This window comes from Danio rerio, chromosome 15 (assembly GCF_049306965.1).
Source record: "Danio rerio strain Tuebingen ecotype United States chromosome 15, GRCz12tu, whole genome shotgun sequence".
NCBI lineage: Eukaryota > Metazoa > Chordata > Actinopteri > Cypriniformes > Danionidae > Danio > Danio rerio.
Window position 1 is genome coordinate 24,340,510 of NC_133190.1, and position 17,069 is coordinate 24,357,578.

Here is a 17,069-nt window from a genome sequence, read left to right on the forward strand (position 1 = left end):
AATATTAGTAAATTTTCTCCTTTTTATAAATATTTGAAAATTGGATGTAACTTCTGTTTGAAAACCCCTGTATTACAGCCAATGACTTGCTGCTTTCTTGTATTTTAAAGGCATAATAACTATTTAGATGCTATGTATTTAGAAAGAAAAACTTTTATTAATACACAGAAGTTGATGCAATAATCATCAGACAACATATATGTTCATTTCAAATACGTACAAACTGATCTTCTTAACTATTTCCAAAACAGCATGTCAACACATATTACACACAAAAACATTCAGATTTCTCTTTGAAAACTGTACAAACCACAATATATTTACACAAAGCGACAGATCACAAAACAGTTGTTATTTACAATACATTACAGTTGTATTTCTGACAGGAATGGAGATGTGTTTAATTTAGGGTGTGTACGATGTCTTGTAACAGCGCTGTGAGTCTTGTGGAGAAATCCTCCTGTATGGACTCAATGTTTGTCTGATGGAAACCAGTTGACTCACCATGGCTCTGGCTTTCTTGGAGCGTTGTCATCTGCTGGTCCAAGTTAGAAATAAACTGTTGATTCCTAGTGGCAGAGTTCTGGCAGAACTGATCCACCTTTGAAGCCATCACTTCCCTTGGAGGCTGTGCCGACGCAAGATGGCCTATCAAAGCAATCTTGAGCGCAGCAACTTTTCCTTGTACCTCTAAACTAAAGGTACAAACTTCTTGCCCAAGCCTGGCGGTGACTTCCTCCCATAGTTCCTTTCCGCTGCTGTCTCTTTCCTCCTCGACAGCCTCGAATGCTTTCGTTTTAAAGTCCTCAAAGGCTGCTGTTCTTTTCTGGTGGCTTTCATCCAGAGCTGTTGTGATCTTTTGCACAGCCTCCTGGTAAAGCACTGCATCCTCTGGGTTCAGCTCCTGGAGGTTCAGGTTGAGTTTCTCACAAAGGTTTTGAGTGTTGGATTGGAGAACCGTCTGGAGCTGTTTGGTAAAGGGGGCGAGGAACTCTTTCACATTGGCTAGAGTGTGTTTGGGATGGCTGGGGTAAGGAGAGAGTCTTTCTCTCAGCTCGGCGAGCTCCTGCTTCAGACGGGCCCTCAGCCGCTCAGACTCCATGCTTAGTTTGCGCCTCAGTTCTGCTGCCATTGGGTTGTAAGAGTCTTCAGAGTAAAGGTCACTGCTCACTACATGGTTCTTCCACATAGAGCTGCAAAAGTAAGGTTGAGGGGTCAATGACTGAGAGCGTATGTGATAAAGCAAAGAAGAAATCAAAGCAATCCTGTGTACAGCTCAGATGCCATTCTGTTTTAATGCAATCAAAGAAGTATGGTTTGAATTCTTTTGGTTTATTGCATCTTCTACTGATTCAGGATGAGGAGATTGGAGTGCTACATATTTTAATAAAATAAAATAAAGTTTTTGCAAGGCATTTAAAATGTGCTCTTTGTCTTATTGTTGAGACAGTTGGTGTAACCGTCAAGTTAAAAGAAACCTTACACTTTTGATACATTTCAGAGTCAACTTTGTTTCATTATTTTCAAAACTCTTATTCATAGTTTCATTATCTTTAATTTTAAAAAATGTTATTTCTTTGGATAGTTGCACTATATTTAGTGACAAGTTGGCCTATTCAAATAAATGAAGCAATAAGATAATCTAATGCCAAACTACTTTAGGTTTTTATGTCATTATTATGTTACAACACTTGAATCAAAATCACATTTTAACATCACATTGTCATCTAAAAAATATAAAAATAAATTATTAGTATTTCATAAGATATAAAAAAACAAACAAAAACTAAAATTATTGTCCTATAATTTAACTGCAATTATTTATTTTTATTTGTTAAATTATATTATAATCAACACATTATAACTTGTATGTTTTATAAAAAATTCTATATTAGTTTTATATTATATTAATATTTTTTATATTTATACATTTCTATCACTTCATGGTTTAGTTTACATGAACTAGAATACCCCTTCATCATGAAGTGAATTCCAGACAAGATTTAATAAACGAAAATAAACAAAATAAGAGAATCACATGATTATGCTATTGGTTAATCAAGAGTAAACTTACTTTGAGTCTTTGTCAAAATTCTTCTTGTCAGTGGCCTGATTGTCTTTCTGTAAACTCCATGCATCTCGACTGATCTCATCATTGAGTGGAAATGCTGAAAAGAAATACAGTTTCATGAGTCATTGTAAAAATTCTATCAAAACTAATAAATCACGTATGAAATACTACAAACCTGCTGTGGAAGCAAAGGCCAAAGCCAATGTAATAAACTGCAGATTCATGTTTCTTTGCTGATAAAGTTAATTCTAAAAACAAAACAGAAAATTTACATTTAGTTAGATACATCAGTTAAAAATATTATTGGCTGTCAATGACTCAAACGTCATCGAGTAATTGTTCAGCAATCTGACATCTGGCTCTTACCTGTTGATGAGAAAATGAGAGTTTCTTTCTCAGGGTCTACTTTTAAAGCAGTCCCTTATCAGAGGTTGTCCTGCTTCTCATCTGTGTCAACACAGACCACGTGGAGGGTCACTTTGATAACGGCAGGCGTTAGGAACTTAAAGCTATTTTGCAGATTGGTCTCTTCAAAGCTACTCGTTTCCAACAACACAGATTCACAGTAGCCACAGTGATGTCACATCAAGGCCAATACTGACGTAATTCCAAGTCAGGCAAGGTCAATGCTATTGGAATATGTTTACTACAAACCTGAGGTGTTTGGACACTTTTAATTTTATGGTTGAGGACTTTTATTTGAGTCTTTTGCAGTATTTTAATTACAATAGTACGACCTATGATACAGACTTCATACAGGATGCTCTGTCCTGGCTATAAAGTTCAGTCAGTGAACTGAATGGCGTGAAATTTGGCTTAGTTCTACTTGGCTTTCCCACAGCAATGGCACAGTCACAAAGAATGAACCCTCAGGCCTGTGGTCGCTGCAGTATCTCTAGCTTTGCGAACAAAGGTGCTGTTTGTTTGTACTTTACTGAATGGGTCCACTTGGGTTTGCTTTGAGTGTACTGGGCCATTGCTGGTGATAAACAAAAAGCTAACAGTGGCTATCTTTGAACATTTAATTAGTTCGGTTTAGACCCACTTTCTGGCAGCTGTATAACAGAGTTATAAAAAAAACAAACACTGCACAGGGAATTTTGCCATAAAATGGCATCATTGAAGTGTCCAAACATGCTGTTTAGCTCAGGGTAATCAATGTATTGTTGTGTAAATCTAAAGAACCACGTCATTTGGTTTGTTCATTTTGGACTCTAAACTTATCCAGGGGTTGACTACAAAACATGTTTTTTTTTTATTTTTCAACAGAAATTCCAATGGCATAAATCCACTAAAGAGGCTATAGTTCTCTAAATAGTGAAACTTTGATATTAATGTAATCAAAACTTTAACAAAAGTACAAGGTTATTCAACAGTACTATAAATACATGGTTAATTTTTTTAAAGGAGCATCAGTGCAGTCTGGGCAATAACATTGCTAAATCATGTTGTCATACAATCGTGTTGACTTTGGAGCAACATTTTTACATTACTGGCATATCACTAAATATCTTTCTTATCTACAAAACGTTATATCAGTGACCCAAAAACCGAACAAACTTCCTACACATTAGCAGAACTGGATCTATCCGACTGCATTCATTCACAAACTTATTGAACTCTGGAAGACTTATTCACGTGACACACGCCCACCTGTTGACCCCCAAAGCTGGCAAACGACAAGATGCGCTTACATGGTTTATTTAAACAGATTGTAAGTAAATATTTCATCTCTTCTGTTCAGTTTCGTTCAGTTTTCCAAGTTTTGAAATCGCTCAAAACGAATCGAATGAACCGATTCACCTCGCGTTTGAAAAGAGCCGACTCTAAAGAGTGATTCGTTCCTGCTTCAGATTTATTTTTCACTTTATTAATTCAATTCCTCAAGAACTAGAGGTAATACATATTCAAATAGTTTATCAGCTTCGGAATTTGGGACTGTCGTAAGTAGCAGACGCACGTCATAATATTGAACTTATAACGTATATTTTTGTCATGAAACAATCAATGTTCATTATTGTTTCCAATGGTGCAACATTTTGTTGCTACATTTAGCAAATGTTTAAGTCTAACGTTGATCCAGCAATTTTCTAAAGGGACCCAACAACATATTTTGCAATGAAAAATGAGATGTGTAGCTAACTTAGCTTTTTCGGTTATGTACGGCAATTCAATGACGTTATTAATCAAACTTTAATAAAATGTTATGTTTTCAATGTTTTGAGGGATATTAAGTGGTTCTCAATGACATTTGTAATATTAAGTAAATGGTGACAGGTTTGCTTTCCAGCACCTGGATAACCATAAAAACTGTACAATTTTTTTTTTTTTACTGTTTAGCTACGTGCATGCATGATAAAATACTAACTATGCATCTAGTTCTACGGACACCTACGTCTTTTTTAAAGAAACACGTTTTGTGAACACTCACACAGTCTGTCCATGCTGTGTAGATTTGCCTGATGAATGAATACTTTTTTGGCGCAAACATTTATTCACAATGGTATGAACCAATATGGGGGTGTTCACTGGTCAAATGTATATTGAAGTTATCTATTATTTTAATTATTCATATTACTTAAGATATATAGAGGACAAAACCTGCAAAAACAGTAAATTAATAAATACGCAAATATAAATGGGTAATCCATAATTCCTGTGTAAATAAAATAATAAATAAATAAATAAATGTTTATAAAAATCCACAAATTCCTGCATAAATAGATATTTAAATAATTAATAGTGCAGACAGGTAAATAATTAAATAAACCAAACAAGGGAAAAAAGAAAACAGTAAACTGAAAGTTTATTTTAATGAAAGTTTGAAAGACGGTAAAAAAATCATCTTTCAGTTTAACATTTTCTTATTTCTTGTAATTTATTTAATTTAATTTAGAAATTTTTAATGTTTTATTTATACGTTTAGGTACTCATATTAATATATATATATATATATATATATATATATATATATATATATATATATATATATATATATATATATATATATGCGTATTTGTTTATTTTGATGCGTATTTGTTTATTTATTATTTATTTATTGTTTATTGATATATTATTTAGTTTCGTCCTCCATAAAGATACAGATCAGAGCAAACTATTTCTCAATTATTAAAAGGCAGACCCCCATATATTTTGTTTTGATGTCCATCAGGAGGAATCAATCATTAATTAGGGGGGTCAGACCCCTCCCCCATCCCCCCTGTTATTTGTACCCTGCTTGTACTTATAATTCTTGATCAGCATGGTAATGTTACACTGTTAGAAAACAATATGAAGGGAAATAAAAGCTAGCCTCTGGTAAATTTCTGTTTACTGAAATTCAGGTGACTCTAAAAAATGCAATGTTTAATAACAAAAAAAATAATACTACAAGTAGTAAAATACTATCTAGTGATGTTACTATCTAGTGATCTACTATCTAGATTCAGCGGTAGATACCGTCAAACCTTTTCCCTATTTTATCCTGCTATCCGGTATTAACGTGCATAAAAATTATAACATAAGGCTCAGACAGCGTCACCAAACTGTTGGCTTGTGCCTAAACCATTCACAAACTGAATACCGTATATGCAACCTTAGGTTCGCGGTCACCTGTTTGTCTTGTTTGTATTCTTCTGCGCGGGACGCTCTCTCTGATTCACACACACACACATTCTATCATTTGCTTTTTTAAATGCCATTTCAAACCCGCAAGATAGGGTTGGGCGGTAATATGGTGTACCACGGGATCTAAAAATAGCAACGTTGTCAGTTTCAATACCATTAATTTCTGTCAGAAAAAACAATGCACTTAAATAGAAGACCAGTATTTAATAGTAAATATCCTTTATTTTAATGCCTACAAATACGTATGCGTGATTGTCATCATGGGACAGTGTGGAGGAGAGAGAGGGAGAGGTGAGGTGGCGAGTCGCGCACCAAGTGACCTGCAGTTTGGCAGTATTTCCGGTTTCGACCGAACGAGAACACAGACGTGGTAAATATGAACTAGAGGTCTGCATTCCTGCTGCTGTACCGCCGGGACCGACCAGATTTCTTGCGGTGATGGAATAAATTTCAGAATAAAGCACGGGAGCGGTCGGTAACTCTAGTGTAATTTGAAAGGGAGCGGGCGCACAATCTAACAATTTCGCTCCCGAACACTCTCTCTCTCTGTGTGTGTGTGTGTGTGTGTGTGTGTGTGTGTTTTATGAACAAGTCTAAAGCTACATTATGCTGCAACAAATCAAACTGCTAAAAATTAGTTGACAACCAATTGTAAATCTGTAAATTCATGTGCTGTTATAATAAATGTACGCCATAATGAAAGAATTGCAACTCTCTGTGTTTGCAAACAAGATATTGGATGAGAGTTAAACTAACAATAACAAATTGTGCAACATGTTGTTATGTGACAATAGGTATCAGTTACTATAAAATTGTAAAATATATATAATCATTTTATGTCTTATAATGTCATTTTTATCAGGCCATTTAATAAATCTACCCTGTCGTTTGAAATCATTATTACGTAGTGCTGAAAGTGTGTGAAATGTGAAAATGTATTACATAATTAAGTCACCATAAGGTCATAGTCCACACACTCTGCTGAAGTCATTAATTCAGGGTCCAAGTTCATTCATTTTGAAGCACATCACAAAAAATTATGAGGTCATAAGTAGTAAGCATGGCATGTACTTTGCATTTATGCTTTTAAAAGTACTGTTTGTACTCCAAATTGTATTATTAAACTGTTAGATTGTGAATACTAGACATAACTCACTTGAACAGCTCAGTTTTTGCTTATGTAAGTGTTTTTTTTGTGTTAATTTGCACTTGCTTATAGTGATATAGACCTCTGAATCCTGCAGGTTCAACTTTAACCCAGATATCGCAATCGTTTTAGACTGGCCATGGCCTTCTCGCCTACTGGATCCATCAAAGGAATGAAGCCAAATGATGTGAAAAACAAGGTTTGTTGTTTTAGCGTCGCCTCGCTTGTTTGAATATGGAGTGCCTGATTGTGTCCTGGCCTGCCAAATCATTTGAGAAAATGCACACTAGGAGAAAATTTCTGCTTGGACTTTGAACTTTTCTTCATATTCTGCAACTTGTGACTGATTTCATGTTTTCATATCTGCTAAAAGACATTTGAAGCACAGCCAAAGTTATTAATCAGTTTCATGGTTTCACTTGTGGCCTGAAAGCAGACCTGGCAGCATCAGGTTGCATCTTTCTGCCTATTGGCATGTGTGATACTTTATCTGTAGACTGTTCATGAATCATTTAGGATGGCAGGGAAAGGGCTTCCTGTATGCCTTCGAAAGTCTCTGAGCCCTGGACAGCAGACCAAGATGATGTGCCTCTGCTGGCCTTCCCTGCTTTACTGGTTCTTCACCTCCACACTGAACACGGTCATTGGATCAAATATAACTCTAAGACTTTCTGAAGGATCTTCCTGCAGACCAGGTAAATAGCTTTTTTTCTGTTACACAACAGAGTGAAAATGCAGCAAGTGGGTGTTTATTAGAGTCTCAGGGGACTAAACAAATAACATTTGAATACAAAGAATTCATGTTTTCTCTATTTTACAAACGTATTTTATGATTTTATCGTTATTTTATAACCTTGTTGTATACTGTTAAACTGTAAAGATGCATTATAAAATTATTCAAATGTCAAAAATATGGGGATGTAAAAAAATCAGATATAAAAACAAAAGAAACTTTTTTTATTTAGTGGTCAACTGTGATGGTCCAATATATAAATATTCATTCATTCATTTTCTTTTCGGCTTAGTCAGTTTATTAATCTGGGGTTGCCACAGCGGAATGAACCACCAACTTACCTAGCACATGTTTTAGGCAGCGGATGCCCTTCCAGCTGCAACCCATCTCTGGGAAAAATCCATACACATTCATTCACACTCATACACTATACAGATAATTTAGCCTACCCAGTTCACCTGTATCGCATGTCTTTGGACTGTGGGGGAAACCGGAGCACCTGGAGGAAACCCACGCGAACATGGGGAGAACATGCAAACTCCACACAGAAACGACAACTGACCCAGACGAGGCTCGAACCAGTGACCCTCTTGCTGTGAGATGACAGCACTATCTATTGTGCCACTGCGTCACCCAATATATAAATAATGATTATTAAAATGTAAAAACTTTGGTCATATTGAAAATTTAAGCAAGCAGCTAGCTCTCTGCAACTCATGGTGTAGTACCTGAATGGGAGACCACATAGGAACGATATGTTGCTGCTGGAAGGGGTGTTAGTGAGATCAGCAGTGGGGCGCTCAACCTGCGGTTTGTGTAGGTCCTAATGCCTCAGTGTAGTAATGGGGGACTCTAGGTTTAACCCCGGCATCCTGGCCAAATTTGCCAACTGGCCTCTGTCCATCATGGCCTTCTAACCATCCCCATATCATAATTAGCTTTATCACTCTCCACCAAGTCTCCTCTCCACCAATCAGCTATTGTGTGGTGTGCGATCTAGCTAAATATGGCAGCCGACATGTCATCCAGGTGGATGCTGCACACTGGTGGTGGAGTGGGAGATGTGCACAAAGTGTAAAGCACTTTGACTGTCCAGAAAAGCACCATATAAATTTAATCTATTCTTGTTAATAATATTAGATTGTTTGAATTGACATTTTCGACTAAGCTGTTAATAGAAAAACGTAACACATAGTCTAAAAAAAACAAGTAAGTCTGAAACAAGTAGTGAGTCTGAAAAGTGTATTTTAGTAGCCTTTTAGAAATTCTACTGGGCTAAAATAAATCAAATATATACAGTATGTAAAGATTTGGTAACTGGACTATATATTCTATCTGATAACCTTTTAATTTTATGCATTTATAAGGATTTTACTGCCTGGAAGGAGGTGAGGGTCCTATTCCCTGCCCCAGAGGAACATTTGGACCAAGTTCCTGGGCCACGACCATAAACAGCTGTATCAGCTGTCCACCACACCACTATGGGCCTAGAGAAGGCTTGAGCAATTGCCTGCCCTGTGGGCCTTGGTCACATCAGCCTCAGCCAGGACAGGACAGCTGTACATGTCTGCAAGAAGGTCAAGTCTTCCAGGTAATAACCCACTGTTTACATGCCTTTCAATGAGTTTGCAGCCATGTAGAGAAGCAATCTGCAGCCGTCTGCTCATGTTTCAGCCTGGTGGGAGTCTGGTTACCAACTCTCACTGACTGCTGAAGGCTCTTTTCATCAGCTACCAGTCAACAGGGATGTGAGTCAGGATTTGTTGTCTCTGTCTCTAACTGCTGACTTTTGAATGTAGGCCAGTGATGGGCAGTGTGCCTGTATGTTGGGATATACACTGAAAGGAGAAGCTTGTGCGCTGAACGTCTACGAGATCTGCAAAGACGGAAGAGCACGTAACCAGCATGGAGACTGTCTAGACCACAAACAATGGAAGCAGTATTGCTCACAGCAGGTGAGGAAATGGAGGACATATTGGGAGGTGTGTACTACAGTCATGCTGTTTGCACAGGGAGCATGACGTACTTGCAGTGTTGCCATTGAATATTTCATGAATGGCACGTGACAAGTTATTTTCCTCTTGAAGGTCATTCAGTTTTGGATGTTTCCTGAGTGTTGAATGGTTTACCAGCAAGTCAGTGACCTAAAATACCTCCCTCCTCTTGTCAAACATATAAGAGTGCCTCACATGTATCAGTGCACCTGATGTGTGACTTACCCTTGGACCCAAAGTCATTTAATGACTTCCAGTTTGTTCAAATGAAAGCTGCAAGATTTTTAAGTCAACCTCCCAGCACGGCCCATGAATTTAGATGTCTTCCATTGGCTGCAAAGAAAATTAAGATTTGAAATCAGTGAAATTATGGGATATGCATGGATATGTACCTTCTTCCATTTCTTAATGACTTGTTTCAGACTGACAAGTGTAAGATCTCCAAATCAAAATTGGTACCAATTTATTGTGATATTTAATTATATAAATGTTTTAAAATATAATCAAGTCAAGCTGAGCTTTATTGTTATTTCTCTACATGTGTAGATATACAAAAATATTGTGCCTCGCATGACCATTGTTCTACATAAGTAAACATAAATATGAACACAACACTGGATGTAAGAGCTATTATAAACCTATACATATCTAAAATACCAGAGCGGTAATCTAACTATACTAGCTACTAACAATGTATATAGTATACATAGTTAAACTATACACACAACCTAGACAGTCTATACAAGTACTTTTAGATAAGAAAACAATATTGGGCAAGATATTGTGGAAAGGATTTAAGGTTGAGGAAAACATGATTTATGGTACATTCACAAGTAAACACTGCAGCAGATGCATTCTAAATAGTGCATACTTATGCACTATTCTAGGTCATTTTGTACTATTAATACTGTAAGTAATGCATTCACACTGAAAACTCTAAAAACAATAAGTGCACTTTAAATATCCAGATGATGCACTTTAAAGAAGTGTGGAATGTTGGACACTTCATGCTCTCATGGATGCAGTTTAGATGAAGGGGTGGGGCTTTCAGGCTCTTAGTTAGATTACGTTAAGGCTGCGTCCAAAATTGCATACTTCCATACTATATACTCTACTAGTGTTATTTCAAAATTCATAGAATGGGGTATATGCAGACGTATGTGGAAGGATTTTTAGTTTGTCTGTTACCTTGGTCACGCGCTTCCACTGTCTGCAATTACAAAATCGGTGCGTTTAAGGTCTGTTTTCTTTAAAAATATGTGACATCCGCTATAAAGTGGGTCTCAGAATGTACAAGACACACTGCATTAAATTAAATTTTTTCCTGCTATGTCTAAAATAAGAACCTTTATTTTACCCCAGTATATTCAATGGAGCTTCTGCACTAGCCTGCTAATCCTGACGGGCGTGTGCGTGTAAACAATTTTTATCTTGTTTTATGCTTGAGCAACTAAATGCATGATGAAGTCTATTTAAATGATTATATTTTAATTACATTACAACATCCAAGCTGTAAAATGAACCGTATAAAATGGAAAAAAGTCACATTAACCGTTCACCGGAAGTTTATCAGTATGGGAAGAAACATAGCTCTGCATATACCCTATTTGGAAAACAGGATGCGTAAAGTGCCTGGATGACCTACTACTTACAGCGAGATTCTAAAGTGCGCATCCGATGCATGCTACGCAATCTGATGATGATCCATGGTGGAATTCGTGAATGGTAGTGAAGCGACGCATCTGATGTCACATGATCATGACAATATTTGGCACATAGTACGTCCAAGTTCCATTCATACTGCTCACATTCATACTTTTAGTAGAACATACTTTTCTAATTGTTGATTAGTACATATAATTGAAATGCAGTACCTACAGTTTAGTTGGCTATTTTGGACGCAGACTTTCTTTATTTTGGATTGTGAAAAGGAAAATTCTCCTACCAGAGTGATTATATCGCCTCCCTATGGTGAATACAGTTATACTCATGGCAGGTAATGTTAGGTAGTTTGGTCATTCATTTCACTAATTTGGCCATCGTCAAATATCACCTAGAAAACGGCTAGAACTTCTGCTTGGAAAAAAAAACATTATTGTTCCATTTGGGACGGGTGGTTTGTCAACTCCACTCACCTGTGTGAAGCACACTCAGAAATAAACATAGTGATATTCATTTCAATATCTATTTATTTATAGCATGAATTAAGGCTTCATTCTCTTCTCATTAAACATTTGGTTTTATTGTGAAGTTTTGTTTAACATTCTGATGATTCATTCAGTAAACAAACAAATTATGAGCAGGTCACTGAATCATTTGTTTAAGAGATTTGTTCAAATATGCTGAAGGCTTTATGAGTGAGTCCTTCATTCAAGAGAGGGTTTCAAATTTGCTTTATCCATTAATGAAATGAGTGAGTGAGAAAATGATACTTTTGTGAAAAAATATTGATTTTTCTTTTTCTAAAATTGACAGGAGCTAATAAAGTTTTATCAGGCCCAATGTAACTTGCATGCCATTTCATTTGCGTCAGAAGAAACCCAATCTCTGTTATTTCTGAATCATGTTCCTCTACTGTGTAAACAATGTCAGCAGGTTTTAGTCCAGTGTGATTAGCATTCACTAGTATTTCCAGGAACAAGATAATGCTCTCAAGATTACAATGAGCCCATCTGCATGAGTGAGTTTTTACAGCTTATGGATAGTTGTTCATTTTTCTGTATCTCTTTGCAGGTGTGTTCATCTCCTGACCTGTACGAGGGTTATGATGTCTCTCTGGGTCTGTGTATGTGCAGAGGTTTGCCCAGGTCTGAGCCGGACAGAGCTGAATGTGCAGGCTGGTGCCGGAGCCTCCTTACTCCGGTTCTACAACTTGTTTGCACTGGAAGCCTTTACTTGCTCTACACTGAGGCTAATCAACAGGTCAGTCCTGTTGACCACACAAATCTTTAGTAAAGAGGCCCAAAACATAATAAACATGGTCAGTTTTTGTACTTGTTTGACAAATATGATTAAAACCTTTTCATTTTTCACAGTAACTTGATTTATTTTTATACATACAAATATAAAGTGTATATAAGCTTATTACACTTTATATTTGCATATATACAGTGCATCCAGAAAGTATTCTAAGCACTTTACTTTTTCAACTTTTTTTTAACTGTTACAGCCTTATTCAAAATGGATTAAATTCATGTATTTCCTCAAAATTCTACACACGATACCCTATAATAACAATGTGAAAAATATATTTTTTAAATTGTTGCAAATTTCTTAAAAATAAAAAACCTGAAAAATCACATGTACATAAGTATTCCCAGCCTTTGCTCAATACTTTGTTGATGCACCTTTGGCAGCAATTACAGCCTTAAGTCTTTTTGAATATGATGCCACAAGCTTGCCACACCTGTCTTTGGGAATTTTTGCCCATTCCTCTTTGCAGTACCTCTCAAGCTCTATCAGGTTGGATGAGAAGCGACAGTGTGCAGCCATTTTCAGATCTCTCCAGAGATGTTCAATAGGGTTTAGATCTGGGTTCTGGCTGTGCCACTCAAGAACATTCCCCGAGTTGTTGTGAAGCCACTCCATTGATATTTTGGCGGTGTGCTTTGGGTCAGTGTCCTGCTGGAAGATGACCTGTCGCTCCAGTCTGAGGTCAAGAGCACTCTAAAGCAGGTTTTCATTCAGGATGTCTCTGTACATTGCTGCATACATCTTTCCCTCTATCCTGACTAGTCTTCCAGATCCTGCTGCTGAAAAACATCCCCACAGCATGATGCTGCCACCACCATGCTTTACTTTACTTTATGGTGGTGGCATTAGCCTGGTGATGAGCGGTGCCTGGTTTTCCCAAAACGTAATGCCTGGCATTCACTCCAAAGAGTTCAATTTTAGACTCATCAGACCAGAGAATATAGTTTCTTATGGTCTGAGAGTCTTTTGGAAAATTCCATTTAGGGATTGTCGTCCATCTGGCCATGATGATGGTTGTCCTTCTGTAAGGTTTTCCTCACTCCACAGAAGAACGCTGGAGCTCAGACTGAGTGACCATCGGATTATTGATCACCCCCCTAACTAAGGCCAGTCACCCCGATCACTTAGCTTATATGGCCGGCCAAATCTTGGAAGAGTCCTGGTGGTTCCAAACATCTTCCACTTACGGATGATGGAGGCCACTGTGCTCATTGGAACTTTTCTGTAACCTTCCCCAGCCTTGTGCCTCGAGAAAATCTTGTCTTGGAGGTCTACAGACAATTCCTTTGTCTTCATGCTAAGTTTATGCTTTGACATGCACTGTCAACCCTGGGACCTTATATAGACAGGTGTATGCCCTTTCAAATCATGTCCAATAAACTGAATTTACCACAGGTGAACTCCAATTAAGCTGCTGAAATATCTCAAGAATAATCAGTGGAAACAGAAAGTACCTGAGCTCAATTTAGAGCTTCACGGCAAAGGCTGTGAATACTTTTGTACATGTAATTTTTTAGTTTTTTTTTTTATATTTTTAAATTTTCAATTTTTTTTATAGTTTTTATTTTCTAGTCATCAAAGAATATAGCATGCAAAAAATTTAATCACAACTGATTAATAATAAATGTTTCCTGAAAAGCAAATCAGCATATTAGAATATTTTTTGAAGGATCATTTGACACTTGAAAGTATTTGATACTGTAATATTACTAAAAATGCAAGTCGGAATCAGAGAAATAATTACATATATCACAATAAATGAACATGGAAAATGGTTACTTGAAATGTTTTTGTTACTTGTTTGGGTGTATTTCTGATTAGTTTTGTATTTTTTACAATTATAATTAGCTTTAATTTAGTTTCTGCCAGGGCAACACATTTTTAAATATATATATATATATATATATATATATATATATATATATATATATATATATATATATATATATATATATATATTTTTTTTTTTTTTTTTTTTGAAATGTTATGCGATTTAGGAATGAAGCATTCAAATTAAAAGTACAACTACAAAAGATTTCACTCTGGTGAGGTTGACAGTCTTCAGCTTGTTTATAAAAGTAGAGCAAACGTAACTTGATTCAACTAAATTAATCTAACACAACTTAAAACACAATACAATTACTAATAAAAAAATGATGACTGTACTCAATTGATAAATACAATGGAAATGTCGAAAGCCGTATCACATTATGACTGTATAAGCTCTTCAGCAGCAACTGAAAACTGTATACACTTTCATAAACAATTAAATATCATTTTTCATATGACAATTAAGTCCAAAAAAAGAAGATGGGAAACACAGTACATCTGGATAACCTTTCATCGAAGTACACAATATGAGGGATTTGTACAGGACATTGAGACACATGGCACAGCCCTGCTCGTACACGCGCAAGAGCTCAAACACAAGCAGCATTAAATAACACTCTGACCTATTTGACATTAAGCTCCCCTTGTGTTTTCTTAAAAGGTGAGCGTGTCAGAAAGCATGCTGGAGAGCGTCCTTAAACACTGGGACTCCCGAGGGAGCTTTGAATGCAGTGCGCAGATCAACTTCTCCAGGCCGGTGTACACAGTTCAAACAGGCGGTGAGTGGACAGGAAGGTGGAGAGAGGGTGTGCTGAGGGTGGTTGATCATTGGCTTGTTCTCTGTTTGCTGTTGTACAGAGGCGGGATTCATTGGACTGCTCAATTCTGTCCCTGTGGAGGTCAGGAGGATTATTCTGGCCCACAGGCAGGGGGCCGAAAGCCATTTTGAGCCCCTAGAGACAAACAAAGGTAGCTATTACATTAGTATGGAATATATGGAGTAAAGTTTGGAGTATTTTTTATTTTTTTTACTTTATTTATGAAATAATAACACCCAATAGTGTACATCATATATATATATATATATATATATATATATATATATATATATATATATATATATATATATATATATATATATATATATATATATATATATATATATATATATATAACAAATTTATCTCTGTGGTATTACTTGATGCCAACTAGAACATGCACCAAAACACTAGCAAAAATTACAGTAAATTACATCTATATTTTATTTAGCATTATATAACCATTAGATTAGTTATTATATTATTAGTTATGATATATATATATGTAACAGTAAAATATATAATAATAATAATATATTATATTACAAATTCATTATATTAAAATTTTGGCATCATCAAATTATATCAAACAGATTAATGGAATAAGAGACATTGTTAAAATGTACAAAGTTTGTCAGCACAATAGCCTATTATAATATCCTATAAATAGGATTTATATAAATTAGCATAACAATATAATATAATATAATTTATTAATGATGATAATAAAAATAATAATAATATTTAATAATAATAATAAAATAATATAAATATATTAAAATTTAAAAAGAATAATAATAATAATGATAATATAATTTAATAATACTAATAATACAATAATAATTATAATAATGTAATTTAATAATAATAATGTAATTTATTAATGATAATAATAATAATATAATTTAATAATAATAATAAAATAATAATAATATTAACAACAATAATAATAATAATGTTTTTTAATCACAATGTGACAATGATGACAAAACATTAATGTTTTATAAGATTTTTTAAATGATGGCATCTAATAAAAAATGTTTCTTGAACACCAATTCAGCTTCATACACTGAGTATTAAAGAATCATGTGAAAAAATAAATAAGAATTTAAACAAAACATTAAAGTATTAATTAAATCAAATGTATTGAAATTTTTAGGAATTCCTCTTTGTGCTTGATTTGAGTTATTTCTTTGTATTTATATTCAAGGATTGTATATGTAAATTGTATATTATATATATATAAATGTAATACATGAAAATAAAATAAATTCACAATGTAAATTATTTTGCATTGTATCTGATTTGTCAAGATGTTAAAAAATGTATTTATATTTTCTAATGTTTTTCATTTAGTATATCACTTAAAAACTACTTATTTTTTTGCCTGTAGTTCATGTATGGGTCACCCTTTATTTTGATGGTCCATTTATTGAATTTACTGTAAGTTACATTGCATCTACATGTCAACTAATTCTCATTAGATTATGAGTAGACTGTTAGGTTGGGGTTAGGGTATGGGTTAGTGTAAGTTGACATGTACTTGCAAAGTTTCTTATAGTCAGTTAAATGTCTGTTGAAGGAGCAGTATCAACAGATATTAAGCAGACAGTCCACTCAATTGGACCATCAAAATAAAGTGTTACCCATGTATGTTGTCCAATCCCATTTATTGACATCTTTAATAAAATATATTTTATTAGGAAACCTCAACGTCAAAGTGGAAGACTGGGACTCTCTCTGGTCTAGTAAATCATCAGTGTTCAGGACATCTGAAGGAGTCTTGAACCCCACAGCATGTCTTCATCCAGGAGACATTCTGCTCTTCACTGTGACCCAGCAGCACTATCCTCAGTATGATGTGTAAGTACTGTAC

General features: G+C 35.3%; 2 protein-coding genes across 7 annotated transcripts in view; one reads left to right on the plus strand and one right to left on the minus strand.

The window, feature by feature from the left end:
• Positions 1-137: 137 nt before the first annotated feature.
• zgc:162608 lies at positions 138-4,899 on the minus strand. 4 transcript variants are annotated; one of them, XM_005157498.5, is made up of 5 exons: positions 4,503-4,899; positions 2,438-2,518; positions 2,247-2,319; positions 2,075-2,168; positions 138-1,193 (listed from the first exon to the last, which is right to left on the minus strand). In XM_005157498.5, exons 3-5 carry the CDS (start codon positions 2,293-2,295, stop codon positions 401-403), a joined length of 936 nt encoding a protein of 311 aa, XP_005157555.1. In that variant the 5' UTR covers positions 2,296-2,319; positions 2,438-2,518; positions 4,503-4,899; the 3' UTR covers positions 138-400.
• Positions 4,900-7,051: 2,152 nt separating this feature from the next.
• si:dkey-103g5.4 overlaps positions 7,052-17,069 on the plus strand; it is a 63,082-nt gene continuing 53,064 nt past the window's right edge. For all 3 annotated transcript variants that reach the window (XR_012390829.1, XM_073923662.1, XM_073923663.1), the window contains exons 1-7: positions 7,052-7,540; positions 8,946-9,169; positions 9,378-9,533; positions 12,306-12,494; positions 15,037-15,154; positions 15,234-15,344; positions 16,897-17,056. Coding sequence is in view for 2 of the 3 variants with exons in the window: in XM_073923662.1 (XP_073779763.1) it covers positions 7,363-7,540; positions 8,946-9,169; positions 9,378-9,533; positions 12,306-12,494; positions 15,037-15,154; positions 15,234-15,344; positions 16,897-17,056 (1,136 nt within the window). In the remaining variant the exon portion in view is untranslated. The remainder of the gene's footprint in view (positions 7,541-8,945; positions 9,170-9,377; positions 9,534-12,305; positions 12,495-15,036; positions 15,155-15,233; positions 15,345-16,896; positions 17,057-17,069) is intronic.

What these genes read in the sequence shown, in the direction of transcription:
- zgc:162608 (XM_005157498.5), bottom strand. Translation starts at nt 2,295, where the DNA reads ATGAATCTGCAGTTTATTACATTGGCTTTGGCCTTTGCTTCCACAGCA. An exon ending in GGCCTTTGCTTCCACAGCAG is followed by an intron (nt 2,169 to 2,246) that starts GTTTGTAGTATT and finishes ATTTCTTTTCAG; the next exon opens with CATTTCCACTCAATGATGAG. An exon ending in AATTTTGACAAAGACTCAAA is followed by an intron (nt 1,194 to 2,074) that starts GTAAGTTTACTC and finishes TTACTTTTGCAG; the next exon opens with CTCTATGTGGAAGAACCATG.